This window comes from Macaca thibetana, chromosome X (assembly GCF_024542745.1).
Source record: "Macaca thibetana thibetana isolate TM-01 chromosome X, ASM2454274v1, whole genome shotgun sequence".
Lineage (NCBI taxonomy): Eukaryota > Metazoa > Chordata > Mammalia > Primates > Cercopithecidae > Macaca > Macaca thibetana.
This window is the reverse complement of record NC_065598.1, coordinates 9,204,189-9,218,131: the sequence shown is the minus strand read 5'-3', so window position 1 is coordinate 9,218,131 and position 13,943 is coordinate 9,204,189. Positions and strand designations below refer to the sequence as shown.

The 13,943-nt window shown below is 46.3% G+C and overlaps 2 protein-coding genes across 2 annotated transcripts in view; one reads left to right on the top strand and one right to left on the bottom strand.

The window, feature by feature from the left end:
- The window catches only part of GPR143 (G protein-coupled receptor 143), a 41,795-nt gene that overhangs the window by 14,351 nt on the left and 13,501 nt on the right, over positions 1-13,943 (top strand). The window contains 5 exon segments of the mRNA XM_050776590.1: positions 3,801-3,893; positions 6,296-6,405; positions 8,779-8,887; positions 11,031-11,148; positions 12,811-13,054. Of these exon segments, the coding sequence (XP_050632547.1) occupies positions 3,801-3,893; positions 6,296-6,405; positions 8,779-8,887; positions 11,031-11,148; positions 12,811-13,054 (674 nt within the window).
- Positions 1-13,943, bottom strand: part of CLCN4 (chloride voltage-gated channel 4) — a 508,359-nt gene that overhangs the window by 487,058 nt on the left and 7,358 nt on the right. The window lies entirely within an intron of this gene.

The window sequence follows — 13,943 nt, the reverse complement described above, 5'->3', positions numbered from 1 at the left end:
GTCTCTTTTGCCATATAAGGGAACATTTTCACAGGTTCCAGAGATTAGGACAGGGACATCTTCAGGGAAATGTATTTGGGTTATCACAAGTGTTTGTCCACTTTAACTTATAAACATAGTCTCTGCCAGGCATGTTGGCTCATGCCTGTAATCCTAGCACTTTGGGAGGCTGAGATGGGAGGATTGCTTGAGCCCAGGAGTTTGAGACCAGCCTGGCAACATAGCAAGACTCCATCTCTACTAAAAATAAAAAAGTTAGCTGGGTGTGGTGGTGAGTGCTTGTAGTCCTAGCTACTTGGGAGGCTGAGGCAAGCTTGAGCTCAGGAGTTTGAAGTTACTGTGAGCTATCACTGTGCCATTGCATGCCAGTATGGGTGACAGGGGGAAACCCTGTCTCTTAAAACAACCACCACCACAAACATAGTCTCATCTCTTAGATTAATCACGGTTACGAGCCTGACTTCATGTAAAATCTTCTCCATCCAGCTGTGGCCTGTGGGGCTGGCCCCCAGCAGGGGCACAGGCTGGGACATTACACTGATTCTTCTATGTTATCCTCTCAAGATGGTCACCCCCATGCAGGCAGGGACTGTTTCCTGTGCCTAGAAAGGGCATGATCTTTGCTCAATAAACATTCAGCCAATGTACACTGAGTGAGACATACTGCGCTGATACAACTCTGATTCTTTTAATTGTAACTTAAATACTGTAATATTCGCCTTTTAAAGGTGTGAAGTTCAGTGGCTTTTAGTGTCATCTGCAAGGTTATATATCAGTTAGCCTCACTACTACTAGTTCCAGAACATTTCTACTATCCCAAAAAGAAACCCTGCACCCATTAGCAGCCCCCACCATGTCTGCAGAATCACACAATGTGTGCACCCTTTGTGTCTGGCTTTTCACTCAGCATTACTTCTGAGGTTCACCCACGGAGTAGCATGCATCAGTACATTCATTTCAACTCGATGTCACCTTTGCACGTGCTGACAGCCATCTTGTAGGTTAAGGGTGTGGGAAGTGTTTCCTATCACCGGCCCCTCTTCTGTAGAGAATGTGCACCGGAAGGGAAATCCCAGAGTAACAGCGCTGATGGTCCAGTACATGTCTCCACCTCCCTGAGCACAGGATGCTGGTAAATCCCACTGCTGGGGCCTCCTGACTGTCCTCAAAGTGAAGACAGCTGGGCATCCAGGGCAGGCCCAGCCTTGTGGGAAAGTGGAAGCGGGCGGGGACGGCCAGCCTGCCTTGGAGGGCAGCATAAGTAGCAGAAAGCAGCCGGGCCTGACATCCACCTGGCCCTTAGCGTACTGGCACAGGAAGGCCGCAGGGGGTTTCCATGTTCACCCAGCTGAAAGGAGCAACTCATGGCTCTGAGAAGTGGGTCTGGCGGAGGTGATGCAGCTAGTTAATGTGCCCGGTGTTTGCATTTGGTTCAGACCTATTAAGCCTCGGAGCATCTTCCTGGGATGAGGCTGTAAGAGGAGTAAGTGGGGAGGCTGGGAGGAGCACCTGGCAAGTGCTGTGCCCGTGAGGTGCAGTCTTAGTTTGTCTAGGTTGCTATAACAAACACCACAGACTGGCGACAGCTTATAAACAGCAGAAATGTATGGCCGGTGCGGCAGCTCACACCTGCAATCCCAGTACTTCGGGAAGCCAAGGCAGGTGAAACACTTGAGGTCAGGAGTTTAAGACCAGCCTGGCCAACATGGTGAAACCCTGTCTCTACTAAAAATACAAAAATTAGCAGGGTTAGTGGTGGGCGCCTGTAATCCCAACTACTCGGGAGGCTAAGGCAGGAGAATTGCTTGAACCCGGGAGGTGGAGGTTGCAGTGAGCGGAGATTGCAACAACTGCACTCCAGCCTGGGTGACAGAGCAAGACTCCATCTTGAAAAAAAAAAAAAAATCTGACCCAGCAATTCCACTCCTACGTATACACCCCAAAGAACTGAAAACAGGAACCCAGTCAGGTGCAGTAGCTCATGCCTGTAATCCCAGCACTTTGGGAGGCCAAGGTGGCAGGATCGCTTGAGGCCAGGAGTTTGAGACCAGCCTGGGCAACACAAAAAAATCTCTAATCGCTACAAAAAAAAAAATGTCTACAAAAAATCAAAAATAAGCTGGGCATGGTGGTGCATGCCTGTGGTCCCAGCTACTTGGGAGGCTGAGGTGGGAGGATTGCTTATGCCTAGGAATTGGAGGCTGCAGTGAACTATGATTGCACCACTGCACTCCAGCCTGGGCCACAGAGTGAGACTATCTCAAAACAAAACAGAACCTCAAACAAATACTGTTACATAACACGTGTTCATAGCAGCACTACTCACAGTGGAAACAACCTAAATGTCCATTGATGGGTGAGTCTTGGCCCATGTATATAATGGAATGGTATTCAGTCAGAAAAAGGGAAGAAAGGGCTGCCGCGGTGGCTCACGCCTGTAATCCCAGCACTTTGGGAAGCTGAGGCGGGGGGGATCACTTGAGCTGAGGAGTTCAAGAGCGGCCTGGCAACATGGCGTAACCTCATCCCCACAAAAAATACAAAGAAATAGCTGGGCATGATGGTGTGTGCCTGTGGTCCCAGCTACTCAGAAGGCTGAGGTGGGAGGATTGCTTGAGCTCAGGGGACAGTTGCAGTGAGCCGAGATTGCACCACTGCACTCCAGTCTGGATGACAGAGCAAGACCCTGACCCCGGCCCCAACCCCAACAAGAGGAGGAAAGAAAGGGGCACAGTGGCTCATGCCTATAATCCCAGCAATTTGGGAGGCTAAGGTGGGAGGATTGCTTGAGGTCAGGAGTTCAAGACCAGCTCGGGCAACTTAGTGAGATACTGCCTCAACAAAATATTAAAAGAAACAAAGGAATGAAGAACTGATCCATGCTACATCAGTGAACCTGGAAAGCATGATGCTGAGTGAAGGAAGCCAAGTGCAAAAGGCCACATAGCATATATTTCCATTTACATGAAATACCCAGAACATGCAAATCCACAGAGACAGAAACTAGATTAGTGGTTGCTAAGGGCTGGGGGATGGGCAAAGGGGAGTGATCACTTGTATTAGTCTGTTCTCACACTGCTATGAAGAACTGCCTGAGACTGAGTAATTTATAAAGGAAAGAGGTTTAACTCACAGTTCAGCATGGCTGGGGAGGTCTCAGGAAACTTACAATCGTGGCACAAGGCCAAGGGGAAGTAGGACACCTTCTTCACAAGGCAGCCGAGCGATTGGGTGGAGGGGAGGGAAATCCCCTTATAAAACCATCAGATCTCGTGAGAACTCACTCACTATCACGAGAACAGCATGGGGGAAACCACCCCCATGATTGAATTACCTCCACCTGATCATTTCCATCCTCCAATCACCTAACCAATTGACTTCCATCCAACAATGATTAGTTCAACTTGTTCTATCCCTTGGGATTATGGAGATTACAATTCAAGATGAGATTCCGGTGGGGACGCAAAGCTTAACCATATCACCAATTAATGGATATGGAGTCTCCTTTTGGAATGATGAAAACATTTTGGAAGGAGACAGTGGTGATGGCTGCAGAGCACTGTGAATGTACTAAATGCCACTTAATTGTTCACTTTAAAATAGTTAATTTTATGTGATGTGAATTTCACCTCAATGGAAAACAACCAACCAACCTCAGCAGCACGAGGAAACTCTCTGCCGAGGGGCTTTCCTTTGTGTACATTTTCCTGACCTTTCCAGAGCGCAGGAGCTGGCCTGGCAGTTCCAGGCAGGCCTCTGTGCCCCACTGAGCTGTGGCTGCTGTTGTGCTTGTCCCCTAGCACCATCCTGCTGTATCACATCATGGCGTGGGGCCTGGCTACCCTGCTCTGTGTGGAGGGAGCCGCCATGCTCTACTACCCTTCCGTGTCCAGGTAAGTTGGGACTCCAGTGCCCCAGACAGCCCCATCTTTGGCTCATTGTGTGTTCTCTGGCAGGGAATACATGAGCCCTGACCAACAGAGTTGGTGCCTTGGAGGTTAGGCCGTTGTCTCAGGGCCACATGAGGCCATGCTCACGGCCCAGCCCCAGAGGGCTGACTACAGTAGCTTGGAGAATGACCCTGGAGTCATTCTCCCTGGCTCTGCCTTTCTCGTTTGTGTGCATAGGCGCCCATGCACACAAGCATGCACGCAAAGCTTTCCGCATATTCCCCTCCACGTAAGGTGTATCCCCAGCCCCTGTATTGGTACAGTTTTCTCATGCCCACTTTTAAGTATTTGGTCTTCAAGCTTCCTCTGGATGAGCAGGTGAGCTTAACATTCTAGGAATGAGTGTGGGACAATGTGGAAGAGGCCAAAAGGATGCCTGGGCAGGGCTTATTCTCTAGCTTTGCTTCCTACCCTTTCTCACTTCTCTTCCATCCTCCACACAGAGCGAGATGTGGCCGCTGAAACTGTCTCAGGCATTTCCTCAAGTTTACATTCCTGTCCATGCAACCCTCAGTTGCAAAGCCAAGGTCTTTCCAAGGATATATACTCTAACTTCCAATGGAAAACTGGAAAACAGAAGTGGACAGTGTCTTTGTCTGTGATTTTTATACCAGGGATCAACACGGTGTAGCCCCCAGGACAAATCCGGCCTTCTTCCGTTTTTGTAAATAAAGTTTTATTGGAATATAGTCACACTCATTTCTTTATGTACTGTCTGACTGCTTTTGCACGACAACATCAGAGTTGAGTAGTTGCCTCAGAGACCACAGTGTGACCCATGAAGCTGAAAATATTTACTATCTCTTCCTTTACAGAAAAAAATCTACAGAAAAAAAAATTGGTATAGATAATTTATCTCCCTCTTTTCTGGCTTCTTGCAGCTACTCAGTGAGGATGTCTCCAAATTGGTGTTGCCTTGTCAACCATGAATACAAGCAGGGAGCTCTGTGTAGATCCATCCACACAGTCTGCTTTTCTGAGGAACTTTAAAAGAACAGATGCAGTGTCAGCAGCTGTTATAACGGAATGCACTTAGTTGGAAAGGGAGTTTCTGTGGCTCTCCCTCGCCTGTGGGACCCCAGAGACTCCTGGCAAAGTTGCATCTGAGCTTTAGGGTGCCATTGCTGCAGGGTGCACAGGGAACCCTGAGGTGCTCCCAGGGTCTTTAGGAGCTGCTCGTTTTAAGCATCATATCCTTAATCATCTCTTCATTTTCACAACGCCTGACCCAGGGCACTCGGCATTCTTCATGCTCACAGTCTCACTCTCTTATTTGTCATTTCATTTCTGTCTTTGCATCAGTCACTTCTCTTTCTCCTCTTGTTTCTCTTTCTCCTTTCAAGCCTTTCCAGATTGAATTTTCGCCTCTAGCTAAAGATAAAACCGCCTGCTAAAAGAAGGTGGCAGTGTTGAGAGGTGGTATAGTAATTCTTCCTATGGCAAGACGAGACGGGTATTGCATTTTTCTTACCTGATTTTTTTTTTTTTCACATTTTCTGCCACTTTCCCCTCTGGTTTGACAACTCTGTCAATATTAAGGGTGTTTAATTTATTTTTTGTCATTCCCCCTTTCGTGGCCACGAGGCTGTTTGGTTAGTCCCTTTTCCGCCTCCCTCTTTGGCTGAGCTGGAGCAGACCTCCCTCCTCTTTGCCTTCGGTTTCCTCTTCCTCTGTGCCATTTTGCTTCTCTCCCACATTAAGCATTTCACAGCTGCGAGTTGTTACCTTGGTAACATATGTTTGTGAGGCCCTCCAGCACATTCCGTGGTGACCAATGACTCCTATGACGCCTCAGTAGAAATCTTTGTCCTTTTCTCTGACAAGAACCTCTGAAACTATTGTTATCCATAACCATGAGAACATATTTCCTCTGAAATATGGAGCTGGCATATTTTGAGTTGTTCAAGCCCAGGGACTGGATTTTATTCATGTTATTGCCCAAAACCAGGTAGTAAGTACTCAAAACCTAACTATTTAATGGAGTGCCTTTGTCTCTACTTGAATTGCGTTTTTTCCTTGAGACCCAATGCAGGGAATCCCCCATCCCAGGGTGTTTTTCTTTCCGATCTTTTCCCAGCAGGAACCTTTAAAAGCTTCCTCCAGTGGAATGCCTTAAGGGTCCTACCATTTCTGAGACAGAAACATGGTTGATCTCCCTTACTCTCCTGCAATTTATGGCTTGTTCCAGACATGAGAAATGACTCACATTTCCTTTGGGCAGTCAGAAGCAGATTTATGCATTTCCCTTTTCATTCTCATCCTCTTATCTTGACTTCCAGATAAGTAGATGTCTTTTAGCCAAAGCTTTGCTTTTGAGAAGAATGACTTTGGTTTTCCTCTCTCAGGTGTGAGCGGGGTCTGGACCATGCCATCCCCCACTATGTCACCATGTACCTGCCCCTGCTGCTGGTTCTCATGGCCAACCCCATCCTGTTCCAAAAGACAGTGACTGCAGGTAAATACTAGGGAAGCTCTCTGGGTACACGGCCACTGTGAGCGGCCCCATGCCTCGGGCTCAGACAGTGACACATGTCCTGGAATTCTCCAGGACAGTTGATCTCATTTGTCATCCTCTGGAGACATAGCAGATCACAGCTTCAGAAAGTAAGCAGGTTCAATAAATGAAAATGTGCAGGCCTCTGCCCGCACAAGTTCTGTGCCATCGTTTGTTAGCTCAGTGCCAGGACTAGTTGACTTTTCACTTCTGTATTGGGGTTCTCCTGGGTTGGCTGCAGGAGTGCCCTTGGACGACTGTGGAGGTGCGAGAGGAACAGAAGAAGAGAGGGGAGGGGGAAGGGGCTGAGTATGTACTGAGGCAGCTCCAGTCCCATAATGCACTTGGCTGATATTTTTTCTCAGATGGGCAGGAAACAGGAAGTGGAGCACAGGAAATGAGTCAAGGTCAATGGTTAGAAAAGGATAAGAGGAATGAAGTCGTTGACAACATGTCTGGGAAAGACTTCTAGGCTGGGGCTGGAGACCTGCAGTCCAGCCCCTACTTTCCCCTCAAGGAAGTGTGTCCTGGAGTGAGCCTCCCACCTCCTCAGGCTGCCAGAGATCTCTCAAGGACAGAATGGGAATAAGGAAATTTGCCTTAACTGAGAGGTCCTTTGAAGATCACCTGTTGATTGTTGAACTTTTTAAAAACATTGTTGAGAGTACTCTATCATTGGTAATATAAAATTATTGTGATTCTTTGGGCTATTCTCTTCATATCTACACTTTTTTTTTTCTTTTTATTGAGACAGAGTCTTGCTCTGTCACCACAGGCTGGAGTGCAGTGGTGTGATCTCGGCTCACTGCAACCTCTGCCACCCATGTTCAAGTGATTCTCATGCCTCAGCCTCCCGAGTAGCTGGGACTATGGGCACGTGCCACCACGCCCAGCTAATTTTTTTTGTATTTTTAGTAGAGATGGGGTTTTGCCATGTTGGCCAGGCTGGTCTTGAACTCCTGGCCTTGGGTGATCCACCCACCTTGGCCTCCCAAAGTGCTGGGATTACAGGCATGAGCCACCACGCCCGGTGCATATCTACATTTAAATATAGTGTGTTAAATATAGCATTTTTAAACAAAATCTCATCAAAAATAGTGATTTTAGCTGATAAATAGAAATGACTTATAGAAAAAAGGCTGAAAAGAGATATACTAAGATGTTAACAGTGGTTATCTCTGGGTGGAGGGACCATGGGTCATTCATACTTCTCTAAACTTTTAAATATTTTCTAACTTGTCTATAAGAAGGAATCACATCTTTTTTCAATATTTTAACAAGTGTGCACTATTTTTATTTTTATTTTTTTGAGATGGAGTTTCGCTCTTTTGCCCAGGCTGGAATGAAGTGGTGTGATCTCGGCTCACTGAAACCTCTGCCTCCCAGGTTCAAGCAATTCGCCTGTCTCAGCCTCCGAGTAGCTGGGATTATAGGCACCTGCCACTACACCCAGCTAATTTTTGTATTTTTAGTAGAGATGGGGTTTCAGCATGTTGGCCAGGCTGGCCTCAAACTCCTGACCTCAGGTGATCCACCTGCCTCAGCCTCCCAAAATTCTAGGATTACAGGTGTGAGCCACTGCACCTCTATTTTTATAACAGAGAAAATGAGCCTTTAAAAATATAGTTTCTGAACTAGGAACATTCAAATAAAATTGGGAATTTATTTATTTATTTATGTTGAGACGGAGTCTTGCTCTGTCACCCAGGCTGGAGTGCAGTGGCATGATCTTGGCTCACTGCAATCTCTGCCTCCCGAGTCCAAGGAATTCTCGTGCACCAGCCTCCCGAATAGCTGGGATTACAGACGTACACCGCCATGCCCGGCAAATTTTTGTATTTTTAGTAAAGATAGAGTTTCACCATGTTGGCCAGGCTGGTCTCAAACTCCTGACCTCAAATGATCCACCCACCTTGGCCTCCCAAGTGCTGAGATTACAGGTGTGAGCCACTGCACCCAGCCAAAATTGGGAGTTTAGTTCATAGTAATGTATCTGTGTTAATTTCATAGTTGTGAAGAACATCCCCATGGTTGCATAAGATGCTTACATTGAGGGGAATCTGGGTAAAGGGTATACAGGGACTCTCTGTGCCATCTTTGCAACTTTTATGCAAATCTAAAATTATTTCAAAGCAGAAGTTTAAAAATATGCATATTCGTTAGGGTCTATGAGGACTCCAACCTGGAAGTTGTGAGGAATGAATGTCAGTGACTTGCTTTGCTTCCTCCCCCTCTGGCCTTGCTTGTGGGCTCACACCTGCTTCCATTGCCTTCTCTGTCACTCCATAAACATGAATAATGAACACCACACATAGTTCCTTCTGTTCTTCACAGTGGCCTCTTTACTTAAAGGAAGACAAGGCATTTACACGGAGAACGAGAGAAGGATGGGAGCTGTGATCAAGATCCGATTTTTCAAGATAATGCTGGTTTTAATTATTTGGTAACTTTTCTTCTATATATGTATATTTTTATTGCCAGTGGGAAGGGCTGTGGAAACAACTTGCCGTGTTGCATGTGTGACTGGAAGTTCCAAAGGGAAGAGCCTTTGGGAAGGAAATCTTTGAGACTGTGCTAGGTGCCCTTTAAGGAAAGGCACAGAGGACAGGGGAGCAAGTCCAAAATTCATGAATTTCTGGAAAAACATTGAAATCTACTCAAATTATTTATAAAGCCCTTAGAAAACAAACACCCAAATTTAGTTTTGAAATGTCCCAACCATGTGCATTGCTGGGGTTAACCAAAACAAAGGGGTTGTTTATGCTTTTTTTTTTTTTTTTTTTTTTTGAGACAAGGTCTTTCTCTGTCACCCAGGCTGGAGTGCAGTGGCGCAATCACAGCTCACTGCAACCTTGATCTTTAGGGCTCAAGTGATCTTCTCACCTCAGCCTCCCAAGTAGTCTCACTCTGTCACCCAGGCTGGAGTGCAATGGCACAATCTCAGCTCACTGCAACCTCCACCTCTCAGGTTCAAGTGATTCTCCTGCCTCAGCCTCCCGAGTAGCTGGGATTACAGGTGTATGCCACCACACCCAGCTAATTGTTGTATTTTTAGTAGAGTTGAGGTTTCACCACGTTGGCTAGGCTGGTCTCAAACTCCTGACCTCAAGTGATCCACTTGCCTCGGCCTCCCAAAGTGTTGGGATTACAGGCGTGAGCCACCACACTCAGCTGGTCATGCTTTATAAACTCACCCATTTGCCTCACTCCTGACACCAGAATTCCTGTACCTGACAGAGGGGCAAGGACACGTCTTTGGTCAAGAAGGTTGGAGAACGGCCTGAGCAGTTTGTCTCTCCTCATTTTTCCCCACCACTGGTATCCTGTCCAAACCTTTCAGGTGGATACTTTGAAAATAGACCTGTAACCAATGCAAAAACAAACAAACAAACAAACAAAACTGGAATCAGAACATGCTGCACTGTGGTGAATCAGTACCTTGCAGGACAGGGCAAGTACTTGTGACGTTAAAAATTCACCTGTGCTGGTCGTGGTAGCTCACGCTTTAGTAGTTGGAGGCAGGAGTATTCCTTGAGGTCAGGAGTTCAAAACCATTGTGGGCAATTTAGTGAGACCTCCCACTCAACAATAACAACAATTAGCCAGGAATGGTGGCACATGCCTATAGTCCCAGCTACTTGGGAGGCTGAGGCAAGAGGATCACTTGAGCCTAGGAGTTCGAGGTTACAGTGAGCTATGATCATGCCACTGCTCTCCAGCCTGTGTGACAGAGCAAGACCTTGTCTCTAAAAAATAATAGTAATAATAATTCATCTGATATGAGCTTTGTTTGGACACCTTTCTTGGAGATATATAAATCATCTCCTACTAAAAATACACTCAGTTCAACATTTCATATTTCACTGAGCCACCTAAAATAACATTGAAAAATGCTAAAATAAGTCAAGAAAAAATTGTTTTGATCTCCATCAAAACTGTATGTTGTTCTTCAAAGAATGAATTCTGGGTTATTTGATACAGTGCTAGAACCTTACACCATGATGTGGTGTTGAGTGTTACCCTTGGAAGGATTTGCTGATCTGTGCTTTAGACTGAGAAAACGAATTTATTTTTTAAATTAAATTCTTAGTGTACCGGTTCCTCTTAGTTTCATTTCTTTCTTTTTCTTTTTGAGACAGGGTCTCACTTTGTCCCCCAGGCTGGAGTGCAGTGGCACATTCATAACTCACCGCAGGCTTGATTTCCTGAGCTCAAGTGATCTTCCCGGGGCTCAAGTGATCCTCCCACCCCAGCCTCCCAAGTAGCTGGGACTACAGGTGTGCACCACCACACCTGTTTAATTTTATTTTTTATTTTTTGTAGGGACGAGTTTCACTATGTTGCCCAGGCTGGTGTCGGACTCCTGGGCTCAAGCAGTCCTCCTGCTTCAGCCTCCCAACGTGCTGGGATTACAGGAGGGGGCCATTGCACCTGGCCCTCTTAGTTTCTTACTGCAGAAGTGGCCATGTCTGTACCGAGAGTTAGTACTTTTAGGTCTTGGTAGAAATTCTTCTCTGACTCCCCAGCATTTAAAAACGAGTTTCATTGCATGTTCTCTTTACTTGTTGCCATTTTCTTTCTAATAGTTGGTTGTCGAATATCATCAATGAAAGCCTTTTATTCTATCTTGAGATGCAAACAGATATCAATGGAGGTTCTTTGAAACCTGTCAGAACTGCAGCCAAGACCACATGGTTTATTATGGTAGGTCAATCTGTATTGTATTTTAATTAGTTAATTTTTAATTAATGTATTTGTTTTAGAGACAAGGTCTCACTCTGTCACCCAGACTGGAAAGCAGTGGCACGACCATAGCTCACTGCAGCCTCAAACTCCTGGGCTCGAACAATCCTCCGTCTCAGCCTCCTGAGTAACTGGGACTACAGGTGTATGCCACCACCCTGGGCAATGTAGGGAGACCCCATCTCTTTTTTTAATTATCTAGATTTAACATTTTCTGTTAGAAAAAAAAAATCAGAAGAAAAAGAAGCAGTCAGAAGTACAATATATTGTATTTAAATACAGAATGAGTTAAATAGGCTCCTGGCCTTAGTGTGCTAGCTGGCTGCTTTGTTTGTTGTTGGGATCCTTATTAAATGCTTCAACTCTGGTCAATCAGTTTGGCGCAGTGTATCAAAGCTCCTGGCAGTCTCTCAATATCAGAGCACGGATCTTGAAGGAATGTTTCAGACCATGAAAAAGCCACACAGATGGATATATTCCTGGTAGCATTATCCTTCATAATTGTAAAGCATTATAGGCAACCCAGATTTCAAAAAAAAGACAGACAGACAGACAGACAGAAAGAAAGAAAGAAAGAAAGAAAGAAAGAAAGAAAGAAAGAAAGAAAAATGGTTAAGTAAATTATGGTCTTTCATCTTGATGGAATATTACTCAGATGTTAAAAATGATGATTATGAAATCTCTGGTATTAACTGGGAAATCAAATATATACAATTATACCAATTACAACTAAAGAAAAACATGTTTATCTTTTTTCAATGAGGAAACAATGAAAAAAAAAGAAATAGAAAAAAATACACGTATTGGATGGACATACATGAAGAGAATGATGGGGTAGAAGTCCCATGGGCAGGCTGCCCCAGTGCTGTCATTCTCTCACCTTTATAAGAAGAAATGCACACGTGTTGTTGGCAGGGAGGTGCATATTGTGCTACACAGAATCCATATTTATATTGTTTTTGAAATGGGGAAAGGCTCATTCACAAAGACTTTCAAATGGAACCAGCACTGGCCCTTCCATCACTGCATGTGGTTTGGAGCTTGGCTGGGTTCCTCTGGTGAACTTTACGTGTCCTCAGCACACACGAGTGGAGGGATGTTTCCCAGACTCCGTCTGAGCCTCAGGAACCTTTGTTACATCAAGTGCTCCGTTGGCAGCACAGGGTGGCAAACTGGGGAGAACAGAGGCCCCCAGGCTGCAGGAGGAGCTGGCTGTTCAGTCCCTGTGCTACAGCACTCCCTCTCCCCTTCTCCCACTGCTGCCCTCTTCTCCTCCCCCACCCTCCCCTCCCACTTTCTCCTTCTCCTGCCTTCCCTCCTCTCTCTCATCCTCTGTCCCCTCTCTTCCCTTCTCTACTCCAGCTCCTCCCCGCCCTCTCCTTTCCCCACCCCCCTCTACTTTCAGGCACCCTCGAAGGTACAGCACCTACTGTGGCCAATCTTCATCTTGCCCCAAACCAACCCACCAACCAGTCAACCAGCCACCAGCCAACCCATGGTCACTTCCAAGCGAGCCCAGCCCTGTGGGCATCCTGAGGGGAGTGTGTCACTCTGTGACAGCCCAGGGCTCTGACTCCTGCCACACTGCGCTGACTGCCATGTGTCTTTCTGTCCTCTCTCCAGGGAATCCTGAATCCAGCCCAGGGATTTCTCTTGTCTTTGGCCTTCTATGGCTGGACAGGATGTAGCCTGGGTTTTCAGTCTCCCAGGAAGGAGATCCAGTGGGAATCACTGACCACCTCGGCTGCTGATGGGGCTCACCCATCCCCGCTGGACTCCCGGGTGCCCCAGGAAAACCCTGCTTCCAAGAAGGTGTCTCGAGTGGGTGGGCAGACTTCTGATGAAGCCCTGAGCATGCTGTCTGAAGGTAATGCCCTGTTTGCCACAGCAGGTAGACTTTGGGGTCCCAGGGCTCCCCTTGGAAAGCCTTAGAGGATTCTTTGTCCCAGGCGCTGCCCTGTGCATGGTGCGGTGTTTAGCAGCACCCCTCATGTGGACTCACTAGCTGCCAGTTGCACTCGCCCAATTGTGACAACCAAAACTCTTTCCAGACATTGACATGTCTCTTGGGGGACCACACTGGCCCCCAGTTCACAACCAGTGTCTCAGAATAATTAGGCTTGGATCTAAAAATGTGATTTTTTTCCAGATGTTGTCTGAGCTAAATGCACACAAATACAAAACCAAAGACAAATACCACACAATCCCGTCATGCGGTGTACCAAAATAATGTTGAAATTTGGAGTAAGAAAAATAATATGTAGAAAGATGTCTGGAAATGGCTTAAGGAGTTCCATTTTCTTTTCCATTCCTACTATTCAAATACATTGAAGGGAGGCCAAGGCGGGTGGATCACTTGAGGTCAGGAGTTAGAGACAAGCTTGACCAACATGGTGAAACCCCATCTCTACTAAAAATACAAAAATAGCCTGGTGTGGTGGCTCATACCTGTAATCCCAGCACTTTGAGAGGCCAAGGTGGGCGGATCACCTCAGGTCAGAAATTCGAGACCAGCCTGACCAACATGGTGAAACCCCATCTCCACTAAAAATACAAAATTAGCCGGTGTGGTGGCACACGCTGTAATCACAGCTACTTGGGAGGCTGAGGCAGGAGAATCACTTGAACCTGGGAGGAGGAGGTTGCAGTGAGCTGAGATCGTGCCATTGCACTCAAGCTGGGGCAACAAGAGTGAAACCTCGTCTAAAAAAACAAAACAAAAACAAAACCAAACAAATACACTGAAGGAAGGTTCA